We start from the raw sequence: 14,864 nt of genomic DNA on the forward strand, positions 1-14,864 counted from the left end.
TGTTTTGCCACCTGAGGTGAAATTTGTTCATGGGCCTCCAAGAGGTAATTGTGTTTATTCTGAAACAGATAAAGTGTTCGTTTTTGACCATCTGAATTTTGTAGGAGTTGATACTACAGCTTTGGAAAATGTGTAAACACAACAGCTAACTATAGGGGATGGATTTCTTGCTATCTCCCATCAGCAGTTTCCTCTCCTGTCCTTATCCATCCTGTTTCCTCCACAAGTTTACAATCTTCTTCCTCCCATTCCGTGTATGTGTGTGTGTGTGTGTGTGTGTGTGTGTGTGTGTGAAGTTAACAGTCCTTTATGCTAAGATAATGCATGTACTTCACAGCAATGGCATGATGTAAACTCTAAGCATCCCATTTAGGTACTTTCTGTTCTGAAACTCAGTGGTAGAATGTATGTTTTGCATTCCCTGGTATTTCTTGGTTCAGAGGGGGAAACTACAGTTCTCAGGACTCTTTGGGAGAAGCAATATGTTTTAATGTGCACTGGGTGCGCTTTAAATAAATAGTATGGCTGTATCTTTGGATTAGGGACGCGGGTGGCGCTGTGGGTTAAACCACAGAGCCTAGGACTTGCCAATCAGAAGGTCACCGGTTCGAATCCCCGCGACAGGGTGAGCTCCTGTTGCTCGGTCCCTGCTCCTGCCAACCTAGCAGTTCAAAGGCACGTCAAAGTGCAAGTAGATAAATAGGTACTGCTCCAGCGCGAAGGTAAACGGCGTTTCCGTGCGCTGCTCTGGTTCGCCAGAAGTGGCTTAGCCATGCTGGCCACATGACCCGGAAGCTGTACACCGGCTGCCTCGGCCAATAAAGCGAGATGAGCGCTGTAACCCCAGAGTCGGTCACGACTGGACCTAATGGACAGGTGTTCCTTTACCTTTTATCTCTGGATTGCATAGGTTGAGGGGCTGATGGATAGGCCCACAGAGTAGATGGGCATTGAAGGATCCACCCCAATTTTATGGATCTGGAGACAAATATAAGGATAAGAGCATATCCTTGTATCACATGAATACCTATCCTGATTTAGAACTGGTGTTCTTTCAAAAGACCAGGAGGGAATAGCTAGGAAGAACTCTTCAAGATCACTTGAGTCCATCTGGGTCTCAAATATTTCTCATTTGTGAGTCTTCGGACAGTTGCAACATACCCCTACTAGCTAAAGTTTTGAAATCCAGCCTTCTTGGTTGAATGTATCTACATACCAAAGAGTTCTATAGCAGAAATTAGTTTTCCTTGCCACTGCCCTCCAGGTTTGGTGTTTATGTCTCTAATCTGGTCCATGATGTTTCCGTGGCAAATATATCCATCACCTTCATAACCCTTTTGGCATGTACATCTGAGCAAAAAAGCAACAGGTATTGCCGTTTAGCAGAAGAAGAAACAAACATGAGTAACAGCATTTATAAATAAACAATATCATACTGAATTATTATTATTATTATTTACATAGGCCATGATGCAAAGAACTGTTTGCGTAATGGCTTGTGCAGACACAGGGGGCTTGCTGATTTTTCTTACAGACCCATAAAACATCATAGGCTGCATATGCACCATCCATGTAAAGCATATTGAAAGCAAATGTCTTCCCCCAAACAATTCTGGGAACTGTAGTTTGTTATGGATCCTGGAAGCTGTAGGTCTATGAGAGTTAAACAATAGTTCCCAGGACTCTATGGGTGAAGTAATGTGCTTTCAATGTATGATGTGTACGCAATCACAAACTGCTTTTGATCCTCTCTTCGGTTTCAAAACTCTGTTGTCATGCAGCATGAGACTTTCATTGGAAGAGAAACTCTCGTCTGAAGATTTGTAAGATGAAACTGCTATATCAGGTTGAGTAATATAAAATTTTAGGTAACTCTGTAACAAGGATAAGAAACAAAGCGAAATGTAAAGATGCAAAGTTTAATTTTGTAAACCATCAGATGGGAGGGAGGGAAGTCATTAGGCTCAGATGAGCCAAAGAGATAAAATAAGAGGGTATGATGTTATGTAATGTGATTATATGTAAAACAAATAAAAATCATTAAAAAAGAAAAAGAAGAAGAGGAACTCTTGTCAGCAATCTACCTGCTTCAGAAAGTCTAGAAGGCACAGAAAAATCATTCAAAGTGGAATATAGCAACACAATGCAGCAGAGACACAATGTGATCCAACAGATGCAATGTCTCTGAAATAAAAGGCACATCAGCAACAAAAAGCAGCGAATCAGTTTGGATGTAACATTTCTAGCTCTGTTAACCATAGTATATGAAGCCAGGAATTAACAAAGAACTTTAAGGTGGTTTACCAACTAGGATATCAGGATCTGATAAGTGTCTGTCCTGAGCAGATGACAGCCCTGCTAAGATGTAGGACAATCCAAGTAATGTAAAAATAATAGTAATAATAAATGCCTAGCTTTAGCTAGATTGTTGTTCGGTATGTAAATAATACAGAGGAAATGCAGACACGGAACGCTTTGCCACACGAAGGGTATAAACATCTTGCTCTCCCATCCATTCCACCTGGAATTTATTTTTGCATAAAACCTCACTTTTGCAGTTTCAATCTTGATAAACAGCCCAATGAGAGAACAGCAGACATCTCAGAAAGACACCAGGAGATAAACGACTTACTGAGTTTGTCCTGGTGCAGCCATTGTGCATTCGGCATATTTATGGCAGGGGTTACGAGTTGCGCAGATATCCGTTATACTGCACCCAAGTCCAGGTACAAACTTTCTGAAATGTTCTTTGCATTCGCAGTGGGACTAAATTGGGAGAAACAAAGAATGTTTTATTAGTCTTTTCTTTTTAAAAAGCATTTCTTTTTAATTATCTCTCTTGTTACCACTGCCTTTCCCATTCCTCCTCTTTTGTTCTTTGTTGCTATTTCCTCTCCTACATCCATTGTGCTGCCCGTGTTGAAATGTAAATGGCAAGCTTCTCACTGTCTGGACTGGGAGGCTCTGGAGAAAAGTTCTCAAGCAGCAACTATTCCAAGGAGGATTCATTCTCGCTCCTCAGTATTTCTGAAGAACAGGCCCCTGGCCCTGGATCCTGCAGCCTCTCCACTGACCTGAACTGATGGAAGTTACTGTTACCACCAGATTCTGAGGACCCAGCTTCACAGGGGCGGTGCATCCAATTTCGACACTTGAGGCAAAATGTGAACCTTGCCATTCCTGTCAGCACCATATCTGCTGCTGCTGCCACTGCTTGCGGCATTTGCTGTTGGCCGAGAACCACTGCCAACACCAGTGCCAATTTCAGGCAATATCACAAAGATTTTGGGTGAAACGAGTTTCTCAAGATGTGCTTCTCAGGGGCAAAAATATATATACAATATATTTAGACTACATAGGAAAAACAAGTACTTGGTCTCCATTGATTTGAGAATAAAATGTCATGTGTGCAAAACCTAAATGGCATTGCTGCAATGAAGTGTGAAAGTGGTGGTCCAGTCAGAAAACCTGACCCTATGAAAATTTTGTGGAAGTAAAGTCTTTGCGAGAGAGAGGCTGAAAAGGGAATGCTTAAAGTCCTTCCACGGTGCTCAAAGTCTTTTCCTAATGTGCTGCTATGTTTGTAATTTTTCTGGGATATTATTGTTTTATATTTTATTGTAATTTTTCATTTTCATCAATATATACGTACACACATTGAATTATTCTGTAAACCGCCTGGAGACTGTCTTATAAGCAGTATATAAATATATGGAATAAATAAATAAAGCAGAATGATGTGGGCAGGAGATGGTAGAATACTGTGGTGGTGGAATGGAACCTCACTGGAGAGAAACCACAATTATAAAATCGTCTTTAAAATAATAATGAAAAGCAGCCACCAGAGACTGCCAGTACTTGGAGAACCAGCTCAGTGAAGTGTGTCTGCACTTAACCCTTTCCCCCAAAATTTGGTCAACATTTATTTCAGAGTTGCACTTACCTTTCCAGGGCCATCATATTTGCAGACAGTAGACTCGGTGGGGCAATCCCCAAAGTTTGTCTGGCAAGGATCTATTGGTATGCAAACTTCGCCATCTCCCGTGTAACCATATTGGCATGTACATTTGTGATGATTGGGTCCAAGGTAGAGGCAATCGGCATGAGGATCACAAACCTGCTTTGAGCATGGGTTGATGGCTTGGGGGTTGGGGAAAACAGTGAAGTAAATAAAGACCAGAAATGAATAAGAAACAAACATGGATTGTTTTCATTTTTACACAACAACAAAAGACCTGGAAAGGAAGTGAATAATAAGGAGTTTCTTTGCCACTTGATTGGATGATACCGACAATGATTTACCAAGAAGGATGGATGCCCTCAGTTTTGGGTGGGGGGCAATTGAGGGTGAAGAGCAAAGGCTCCCCCCTTGCCACAAAACAACAGAAGCTGGCCACAGAGCCATCTTATTCAGCACTGTTGCTGACTGGCTAGAAACCCCAATTCAGGCTTCCTCAAATTCGGCCCTCCAGAAGTTTTTGGCCTACAACTCCCACGATCCCTAGCTAGCAGGACCAGTGGTTAGGGATGATGGGAATTGTAGTCTCAAAACATCTGGAAGGCCGAGTTTGAGGACGCCTGCCCCAAGTGATGCAAGCAGTCAATACCCAATTACTTACTCAGGTTTGACTGAGATGCCCCATATTCCAGAACTCTCTCTTAACCATTACCAGTAAGGGGGAAAAGAAGTTTCCCTTTTCCCCTTGATTGTCCGACAGACAAACCAGATGACACACCAGAGAGCCACCTCCCCATCAGCCACTGCAGGCTACACTCACAACACAAGGAGCTATCATTTGGTAACTGGCCATCATCCATATTCATTCTTTTTCTCTAAAAATTATGCAGGAGTCGGCCGATTGACCAACGCTGTGAAACAATGTGCATTACTAAAGTGTGTGGAAACGCAGCTTCATTTGTGCTGAAATTAAAATGACCTCACCTGCCTGCATTTGCTGTGTTTCAAATGTTTTAAACCTGCCCAGTTACTTACGTTCACACTGTTTGCCATCTCCTTCATAGTTGGGAAGGCATTTGCACTCCATTTGGCTTTCATCTGGACTGGAGACGGAGCACCTGGAGTTTTCTGGGCAGCCCAAGGCTTGGCATTCAGGGATTGCTAGGACAGAAAGAGGCCCGTTAATTATATGGGTTCAAACATCTTCTCAAGTTATATACAGAAGTCTTAATTACGCTGTGGCCAAAGCCAGGAAGCGAGACAACGTACAACTGATACAGAGCGCTCTGCACTGCATAACATCTCCACCTACTCCGTAACTTTCTCAATTGTCATACTAGTGGCAATAGTGGTGAAAAACTGTTGGCATGTACAGTTTTCGAGAAGCGCAGCCTACCTGCATGATGCACTTGTTGTAATCTGATCCTTTGAATGGTTTACCATTCGTTGTCACTATATGTCAGGGGCTAGACTGAGGAGGAATGGTGGGGGCCACCCCTCTTCCTCCTGCACTTCCCAGAGAAGAGGGAGACAGTATAGATTTAGAACAGTGGTTTGCAGAAGGTAACAGTTCAGAGGCTGCAGAAGGGAGAAGCTAGGAAATATTGGGAGAGGAGCAGGAGGAAGAAGAAGCACCGGAGGAGAAAGAGCTGACAGACTTAGTGTCTTTGGAAAGCATGCCAGACCCCCTTCTCCCAGGTCCCAGCGAGCATTGAGAGTAGGAGAACGGAAGGCTCAGAGGCAGAAGGACAGATCAGCCGACACAGGGATGACGTATGATAGGAGAGGTGGAGGGGTGGGGCTTTACTCGGAGCAACGCCATTATTGGAATGGAGAGGCACTTTTCAAAGCCTCTCTCTGTGAATATTGATTAAAGGACTTGGTAAGAACTCTTCTTGTTATCTATGTGTACTTCTTGGCTGCCCACCGGGGAAGGAATTGGATTCCCTGAGGCATGACACTACACAAGTTGAACTGTTCATTAATTTGGGCCACCCTAGCTGCCGTAATTAGACTGCCATCTACGTATGCTCATCTCGTATGCTCAGGAACAGAAGTGTGTCACTTACGCTGGTCACAGCTAGGACCTTTGTATCCAGACAAACATGTGCATTTTCCATCTCCAGTTATCCCACTGTTGCATATTCCATGAATGCAGCTGCATACTAGGAGCAGGAATGAAGCCTTTAGAGCAGTCGGCAATATTTTAGCTGCACATTTAAGACTACAGATATTTCAATGCAAAAGTTAATAGGATCACGGGGCTCTGTGTGGAGGACAAATTTATGACGACAGAATACGGCTTGCTACTTCCCAACCCAGCCTCACTATGATTTGCTCATGGTACACAGGTTGTGTGAAGGCCCGCCATTGTCCAGATACAGTGGTGGTTAAATACGCAACTGCTCACCCATTGTTAAAATTACTTGGCAATGTCCCTAGAAACCTTCAAGCCCCATGGCAGGAAGCAGAGGCTGCCAGAAAGGAGCATAAAGGCATATCCTGAATGTTCTACTGTCCATTATATACTTTTCAGCAGTGTCAGCAACACTCCTAGATCATTGTTATGAATAATTCTGACAGCATTGCTTTCCCAGAATGCTTTTATAATTTATCCTCAGAGCAACTCTGGGAGGTAGGCTACTTTTACACAGGTGATGAGATGGAAGAATTAAGAGATGGCTGTTTGTCCAAGACCTCTGGGCAGAAGTGGATTTTCCCCCCCATTTCATTTTGTGCCCTGACCTTCAATATGTTCCATATACTTGTTTTCTAGTTAGAAGTGCCTTGCAGAACAACTCAGCTGTGCGTGCTGCATAGGAAATATCCGTAGGAAATGTCTTCAATACATTTTCAGCATGTCAGCACCTACTAACCTATATCCTGATTGCTGCAGTTTCCTTCTATACGTACAACAGAAGCTATCTACAGGAAACATTCCTGTCTGAGAAAAGGCTAATGTATGAGACTGCAGAAGCTCAATTCCTGCAAAACCTTCTCTTTGGTTAGATGGGGCTGCAGCTCAGTGGTTGAGCACATGCTTTGCATGCAGAAGGTCTCAGGTACACTCCTTGGCCTCTCCAGGTAGCTGGCAGAGAGCCAGTGTGCAATAGGGGATAAAGCACTGGGCTGGAACTGAGGAGAACCATCTTAAAATCCCTAACTCAAAGTTCAGTGAAAACTCCCTGGATGTTAATTATTGAAGTGTTGCAATCTCTCACAGGAGGAAGATGGAGTTTGGGCTTCCACAGAGTTGCACAAAGGCTTAAGGGGCATTGGCAGTGGGGTTAGCTAGGGTGACAGGGGGCAGACACCTGCAATTTATTGTTTTTGCATAGAGTAGTTAGTGCCTCAGAATTATTTCTCATTCTTATTCTTAAGAAGCGTCCCAGGGCTGGTTACAACATTAGCCAAGTAACAACCTCTTCATCAGCACTCTACAAGGAAGATCTTGGCTGCTCTACGATAACAATTTTGCTGCACAAAATAGTAATTTGAACAATCTAATCGTGCATAGAGAATCTATAATCACACACAACTGCTTTTAGAATGGCATCTGCTAGGTGACATGAATAAAAAACCTGGGAACATGGGGAATAACATGGCTACATGACTGCAATTTCACACATGCAGCTGCAGATGAACATGAATTTGGGGATAATCTGGATGCATAGATATATATCTCAGGTATATCTTCTTGCAAAGAACAACAATCCATGAACAGCATGGCGGCCTGCCTTTAATTCCAAGATAAACCCTTTGGACAGCCCTGCGGATTTGCCAGATTATGGATGCTCCTCATAAATGGCATTTAAGAAGCATACTTAGATAGGAAAAAAGCATTTGCTTTGAGTGAAGGGTTATGTTTTCCTAATGCCAAAATAGGACATTATCTCTGCAACCTATTGTGCGGTAATGGAACTTTCATTTATGAGTTAGTACATTCTATTTTTAAAGGAGCCTAACACCCTACCCAAACTAGACATACCTGAGGTACAATTAGGTCCATAGAGATTGTCTTCTGCACATTTTTCACAGGCAGTTCCACCAAAGCCTTTCTACAAGAAGCAGCATTTAAAAATAAGGGTGGTTACGAAAGTATAACAGCTGATACAAGACTCAGGATGCAAACTCATAACATGACTACATTATGACTGCTTTTGCAAGCCATGATAAATTATGGTTTAGTGTGATGTGAACATGCAGGAACAAGGCACAGCAAGTCTCCAGCTTTACACTCTCCCCCACTTTCTCCTCCTCCTCCTCCTCCTCCAACATGTTCAGAACCTTGCGCTTCTGCTTTTTCTTAACCACGGTTTGTCATGCCATGCAGTCCAACAAACTGTGGAGAATGTTAACTATGTTTAGCACCAAATGTGCCAACTTCTATAACTGATGAAGCTGGCTTGTTTAAACAAACCACAGCTAAGATTAATCACTGGTAAACTGGTAAAGTGAACCATCTCATTTATTTGCTTCCATTCTCATATGTGTGTGTGTTTACTTAAGAATTTCTTCTTCTTCTTCTTCTTCTTCTTCTTCTTCTTCTTCTTCTTCTTCTTCTTCTTCGCTTTTCCAAGCTGGGTCCAAGCTGATATGGCAAGCTGTGAATAATCAAAAGCAGCTGTTTCCTAACCCGCCTCCCAGCTGTGTGATTTATTGTGATGTGTAAATGTGACCATAGTGTAATTGGACAGGTCCCCTACTAAGCATATGACAGAAGTGAGATTTAAACAGAGACTTCAGAGTTCATAACTCAGGTTTTTCCTAAAAATTATTAAAAAGCCACACTGTAGTCATTAATTCTGTGCCATTTGTAATAACAAAAAGCACATACCTTGCAGGTGCAGGTTCCATTTCCGATAACACCTTGAAAACAGCGCCCCTTGCTATTACAGGGCAAGGCTGCTCCACCAGGACATTCTGAAAACAAACCATCAACGAAACTCAGTTTAATGGCGACGAGCTTTACAGTAGAGCAGTGAGCTTGTTAAAATCTGTTCAGATAGGAATTTTGGGTCAGTACAGGAGTTGTGCTTGCCAGCTGACCATATAAAACACTATACCCAGACAGGTTCTTTTCCAGTTCCCAAAAAGGGAGAGCAAGTGTCAAGGTTAATTCTCCACCCCCATCACCCTAGATAAGGGGTGGAGAACCTGTCTCCCTCCAGGTATTGTTCAACTCCAACTCCCATCCAGCACAGCCAATAGTTAGGTATCATGGCAGCTGCAGTCAGGCTAACATCTGGAGGGCCAACAGATGTGAAAATGGAAATCACAGAAAGGTGGAAAAGGACAATAGTTCATAACCTACACTAAGAACCTGAAGAGTGGACTGCTGTGATGCGCTCTATGTAGTGCTGACCTTGAGTTGACCTGGAATCTGAAGCTAATGCAAAATGCAGTGGCTTGACTGCTCACTGGGATAGCATGCTGCCATCATATTACCTTGCTACTGCAAGAATTGCATTGCCTGCCAATTAGCCAACGGGCGAAGTTCAAGGGGCTGGTTTTGGTACACCACTTGGGACCAGGACACCCAAAAGATGGCCTCTTGGGAGATCATCCTCTTGGGAGGTCAACTTCACACGCTGTCGGAATTGGGCCTTTAGTGTGGTGGCACCTACTCACTGCCTATCTCTTCGTCCTTTTGTTGCCTGTTGAATGTAGTCGCCTTTCAACAAGCCTCCTAAAATCTTTATTCCACTTGGTATCTGTCTCTGATTTTGAACAGATTTTGTGTATGTGCTGCTGTTGTTTTTAAAATGTTTTTTTTTTTTAAATTACTTTTATGTGTGTCACTGTTTTATATATATCATTGTACACTGGTTTGAGGAGACTCATGGGAAGCAATCCAGGAAATTAAAAAATAATGCAATAGTAACAAATAACCATTCACTGCTGAAGAGGCAATATGGAGTGCCATATTGCAGAATGGGCTACAGAAGACCATTGACATTAGTCCAAGAACTCTGTAAGGAGAATGTACCAGATTCAACTCCTTGTGTCTGTAGTTAAAAGGATCAGTAGCAGGCAACGATCTGCCTAAAACAGCAAAATGTTTCAGGTTGGCCTGAAGCAATAGGCCAGGCACCCCCAAACTCGGTCCTCCAGATGTTTTTGAGACTACAATTCCCATCATCCCTGACCACCGGTCCTGTTAGCTAGGGATGATGGGAGTTGTAGTCCCAAAACATCTGGAGTGCCGAGTTTGCCTATGCCTGCAATAGGCTAACCAAATGCAATTCAGACTCTGAGAGCAAGATCCAGAAAAGTGCTTAGGCTCATGCATTGGGCTGTTCTCAATGAAGAAAGTGTGTGCGCACGTGAAGCAGTCACCTGAAAACTGCTGACAACTTTATTCCATTTCCTGGCTGCCTCTTGTTTTGAAGCTACAGCAGAGGGGTAGCCAGTCCTCTGTATCAGTTCACAGAACTACCATTATTATCAGTATTTTTCTATAGCTGAACCTTGGCAAGAAAAGGGCTTCCTCTTTTTATTTACATTTCAAGTGTAAGTGCTATATCCTCTACCACGAACAACAGGAATGTGGACCAGACCAGTAGCCAGTGTGACTGGGGCTGACGGGAACTGCAGCCCAAGAACATATGGAGGACTACAGGGTTGGAGAAAGCAGATGTATGCCGATAAGACGCTTTTACCTAGGCATTCGGGCCCCCAATATCCTTGGCAACATTGAGACTGCTGGAATTCCCTCATGCATAAGTGACGGCATCCAGGGAGGGAGAGAGTAAAACTCCTGATTTCAAGGTAGTACCTGGAAGAAAAGGATTTGGGGTTTCGTTAAAGTTACACAGTTAACACCTGATTCCCTAAAAAGGCTTCCACCTTTTAAATGTGCCTCTCATGGGCCGCTTCTGCTGGTTCCCCACATTCCTGAGGTTTTGTCGGCCTTCACTAGAAACCAGGCCTTTAGCATGGCAGCCCTGCCCTGTGAACTCTCTGTCTGTAGAGGTTTGGCAGGAATGACTCCTGCCTTTTTTCAAATGCCTACTCTGGGTAAAATTAGTTGCCTACATGCCACTATTAAGCTGCCACTATTAAGCTGCCACTCAGATCCCTTCACTGGCCTATTTACACAAACTCTCTGCCCTTATTTTCACAGTCTAACAACAACAACAACAATTACTTATTATAAGTAATAAACAACAATTTATTACTTATACCCCCACCTATCTGGCCGGGCCTCCCCAGCCACTCTAGGCAGCTTCCAACAGGATATTTAAAACACATTAAAACATCAAACATTAAAAACTTCCCTAAACAGGGCTGCCTTCAGATAGCCTCTAAAAGTCAGTATTTCCTTGACATCTGGTGGGAGGGCATTCCACAGGGCGGGCGCCACTACCAAGAAGGCCCTCTGCCTGGTTCCTTGTAACCTCGCAGTGAGGGAACCGCCAGAAGGCCCTCGGAGCTGGACCTCAGTGTCCAGGCTGAATGAGCCTAGAGATGCTCCTTCAAGTATACAGTACAGTGGTACCTCGGGTTAAGTACTTAATTCGTTCTGGAGGTCCGTTCTTAACCTGAAACTGATGGGGCCTCCTGCTGCCACCGTGCCGCCGGAGCACGATTTCTGTTCTCATCCTGAAGCAAAGTTCCTAACCTGAGGTAATATTTCTGGGTTAGTGGAATCTGTAACCTGAAGTGTATGTAACCTGAAGCATATGTAACCCGAGGTACCACTATACTATGCCAAGGCCGTTTAGGGCTTGTCTTAAGTCTTGTCTTAACCTCCTTTCAGCTCTTCTTTTTCACTAGATTCTTAGCAAGGTTCTCACTCCTACACAAGGCAGCCATTGCTGTTGTGTAAGATGTCAGGACTTTGGGCCATTTAAAATCCATGATCATGACAGAGTGCAACATTCAGCAGGTGTACTTTTCCCCATCAACTTGAAGGGAGAAATTGCACCTGTGGAACTTGCGGTCCCCCTCCTCAAAGCTCTAATGGCCAAGAAAAAAAAAAGGCAGGATGTTTTGCTGCTCCAGATGAAACTGAAAATGTCACACCTTGCCTCCTCCTCCACCTCCTCAGGAGACACTGCCTGGAAGCAGCCCGGGAAGTAAAAGAAGCCTAGAAAGCAAGAACGGGAGCAGGTGGCAGGGGCAGCCAGCAGAAACACAGTGGATGGGCAGCGGTCCTGTCCAGAGCCTGCCACCCTGAGGTGACTGCTTCACAACGCCACATGGGCAGGCCCTGCTCCCAATAATTTAATAAAGGGCCTGCAATTCCACTAGAAACCTACTGTCTTTTCCTTAACATCTCTTAATAGCTTAGCCATCCTTGAGACATTTCATACTTCAGCTAACTACATTTTCAGGAGCTCTTTTAATGGTTTGCATTTATGCAACGACCATGCAGGGGGGAATCGTGACTGGCTCAGCCATCAACACAGGTTTTTTTCATTATGATATTTGAATGCACACACACACACACACACACACACACTGCACTCAGCTGCACCTGTGTAGCGGGGCCTCTTCTATACACCTTCCAGAGCCTTGAAAAGCACATACGAATGTTCCCTATTGCATATTGGAGACTTAGTCTGTGCGTGAAGTTGTATGCATGAGGATCTTTTCAATCTGTGTAACAAACATATGCAGATCCTGCCATTGTGGTGCGCCAGTCTGTGACACATGTGTTTGTCATATATGCAGAAAACATTTGAAGAGAAACAGCTTTAGGGCCTCTCTGGATTTGAAGCTAAGGAGCAGGGCAAGCAGGTGCCATCCCATATAGTAAAGGTAAAAGGTAAAGAACCCCTGGACAGCTAAGTCCAGTCAAAGGCGACTATGGGGCTCATCTTGCTTTCAAGCCACGGGAACCGGCATTTGTTCACAGACAGCTTTCCAGGTCATGTGGCCAGCATGATTAAACTGCTTCTGGCGCAACAGAACACCGTGACAGAAACACCGTTTACCTTCCCGCTGCAGTGGTACCTATTTATCTACTTGCACGGACGTGCTTCCAAACTACTTATTGGCAATATCAATATGTAGTAAACAAAAGAATTACCTGCAGTCCCGTATCCCAGAGCTATTGGTGATTTTGGTATAACCTTCAGGACAACTGATTTCATAGTTGAGGGAACAAGACCTGCATTTGGTTTTTGTGGTAACAAGTGCCTTCTCGTCACATTTGTTCTTTGCCTGAGAACGAAGTGAGGGAAAACAGAATTAAGGCAATTAGAGCTGCCCACATTCACACCTATTGTCATAATAGAGCTTTCAGCAGCAGTTGGGTGTGTTGACGTTAACAGTGGTTCTGGCCTATTCCAGGCAATCATTTAGTAGAGGCTCAGGGTTAGTGGAGAGAGTCAAATAATATGTATGAAGTCATAGAAGTTTACGGAGGAGGTAGAATAATAACAATGCCTTAAATGCTGAGCTTAATAGAACAGCAGCACTTTACCCTCCCATTGTGCCCTGAGGCCTCTGAGAGCCAAACTAAATGACATGTTAAATGCATGGTTACATTTGTGTGCCTTTTAATTTGTTCACAAAAAGAATAGCATTGGCTAAAGAATAGACCTTGGACTGGGAATGTGGTGCAGGGGAGGAGAGGTTTTAACAATTTTTCTGCGCTGTTTTCCTGACCAAATAATTTTTTTAAAAAAAATGTGCTCATGAAGCCACTGGCTCCAGAAGGAAAACTAAGAACCTGAGAAAGAGCCCTGTGCTGGATGAGGCCACAGGTCCACTTAGTCCTCACAGTGGCCACCCAGGTGCTCATGGGCAGACCGCAAAACTTGCAAAATGTGTACTTTAGTCAAAACTGCATGCAAAAATGTGTTTGTTAGGAGAAATCTGGAATTTTTATGATGATTTATTTTTTTTTAAATGATGGCAAATTGCTGCAGAAATGTGGAGAGCTAGATTTAAGACTAGAAAAAGAAGAAGCCGAGAGAACCCAAATTGACATAGAGCCTTCCACCCCAGCTCCTTGGGACACCTTACTTTTCTACAGTTCTTTTTTCCTAAAAAAATGTTTAGGGGTACTCTCATTTTCCTACTCATATTGAAATACTGTCCCTCAATGAGGCCAAACTTAGATTCACAAAATGTTTAGGGGTATGCGTCCCCCTGTGTCCCCCCAGAAAAAAACACTGCTTCTCAGTAAATCCTATGCATATCCACTCAGAAGTAAGCCCCATTATGCACAACAGCACTTACTTCAAAAGAAGTGCATAGCCTTAGTTACCCAAATCTCTTTCATGGAGAGAATGGATACATCAACATTTCAGAGCTTAATAGCCAAGAGAGTCCAAGATTAGCTCTAAAATCTGTCTCAGAGATCAGGCTCAAGTCCTCTGCCTGTTTTACTCTGTACCTGTTCAAACTCAGTTTCTCACCTGTAGGTGTGTTTATGGGAGATAGTCAACTAAGCAGAGAAAACCTATTGAAATTAATTAACACGATGAAGTTAGGTCCATTAATTCAGGTCCATTTCAGAGAGCCTACTGCGAGTAAAAGTTAGTTGAATACCAGCCAACAGGTTTATCCATAGCTACTCCTCCTTTCTCTATAGACATCCAGTATGGATCCTTATGAAAAACTCTGGTATCGTCATCTGAAAACAAAGCACACTACTTACCTGTTCAGCTGTTTTCATTAAAGTGATGGAATTTGTAATTAAAGATGATATGAGAAATAAAAATACCAAGTGTTTCACCATGATGAAAAATAGTTGCTCATAAATGCTGATGTCGTAGCAACACAATTTTACAAAATTCTGCTGTGCTCAGTTCATCCACATTATTAGACAAAAGCGAGTGCCGTTCAAAATATATCCTTTTTACCTTCTCCCAAAGCAGGCAATGAATGGAGAGCATGTGAAACCTGACCTTAGATAGCAAAGGCTACCCAAATGCAAAGGGCTCACAGC

At 43.3% G+C, this 14,864-nt stretch overlaps 1 protein-coding gene across 1 annotated transcript in view; it reads right to left on the minus strand.

Annotated features, from left to right (window-relative positions):
- The window catches only part of STAB2 (stabilin 2), an 84,093-nt gene extending 69,291 nt beyond the window's left edge, over window positions 1-14,802 (minus strand). The window contains exons 1-10 of the mRNA XM_082240307.1: window positions 14,574-14,802; window positions 12,996-13,129; window positions 10,621-10,736; window positions 8,796-8,881; window positions 7,947-8,016; window positions 6,028-6,123; window positions 4,994-5,119; window positions 3,944-4,140; window positions 2,633-2,766; window positions 1,217-1,350 (exon numbers count right to left, since the gene is read on the minus strand). Of these exons, the coding sequence (XP_082096433.1) occupies window positions 1,217-1,350; window positions 2,633-2,766; window positions 3,944-4,140; window positions 4,994-5,119; window positions 6,028-6,123; window positions 7,947-8,016; window positions 8,796-8,881; window positions 10,621-10,736; window positions 12,996-13,129; window positions 14,574-14,654 (1,174 nt within the window). The 5' untranslated portion in view covers window positions 14,655-14,802. The remainder of the gene's footprint in view (window positions 1-1,216; window positions 1,351-2,632; window positions 2,767-3,943; window positions 4,141-4,993; window positions 5,120-6,027; window positions 6,124-7,946; window positions 8,017-8,795; window positions 8,882-10,620; window positions 10,737-12,995; window positions 13,130-14,573) is intronic.
- Between the last annotated feature and the right edge of the window lie 62 nt (window positions 14,803-14,864).

Source organism: Podarcis vaucheri (assembly GCF_965113315.1).
Source record: "Podarcis vaucheri genome assembly, chromosome: 10".
In the NCBI taxonomy this organism is placed as follows: Eukaryota; Metazoa; Chordata; class Lepidosauria; order Squamata; family Lacertidae; genus Podarcis; species Podarcis vaucheri.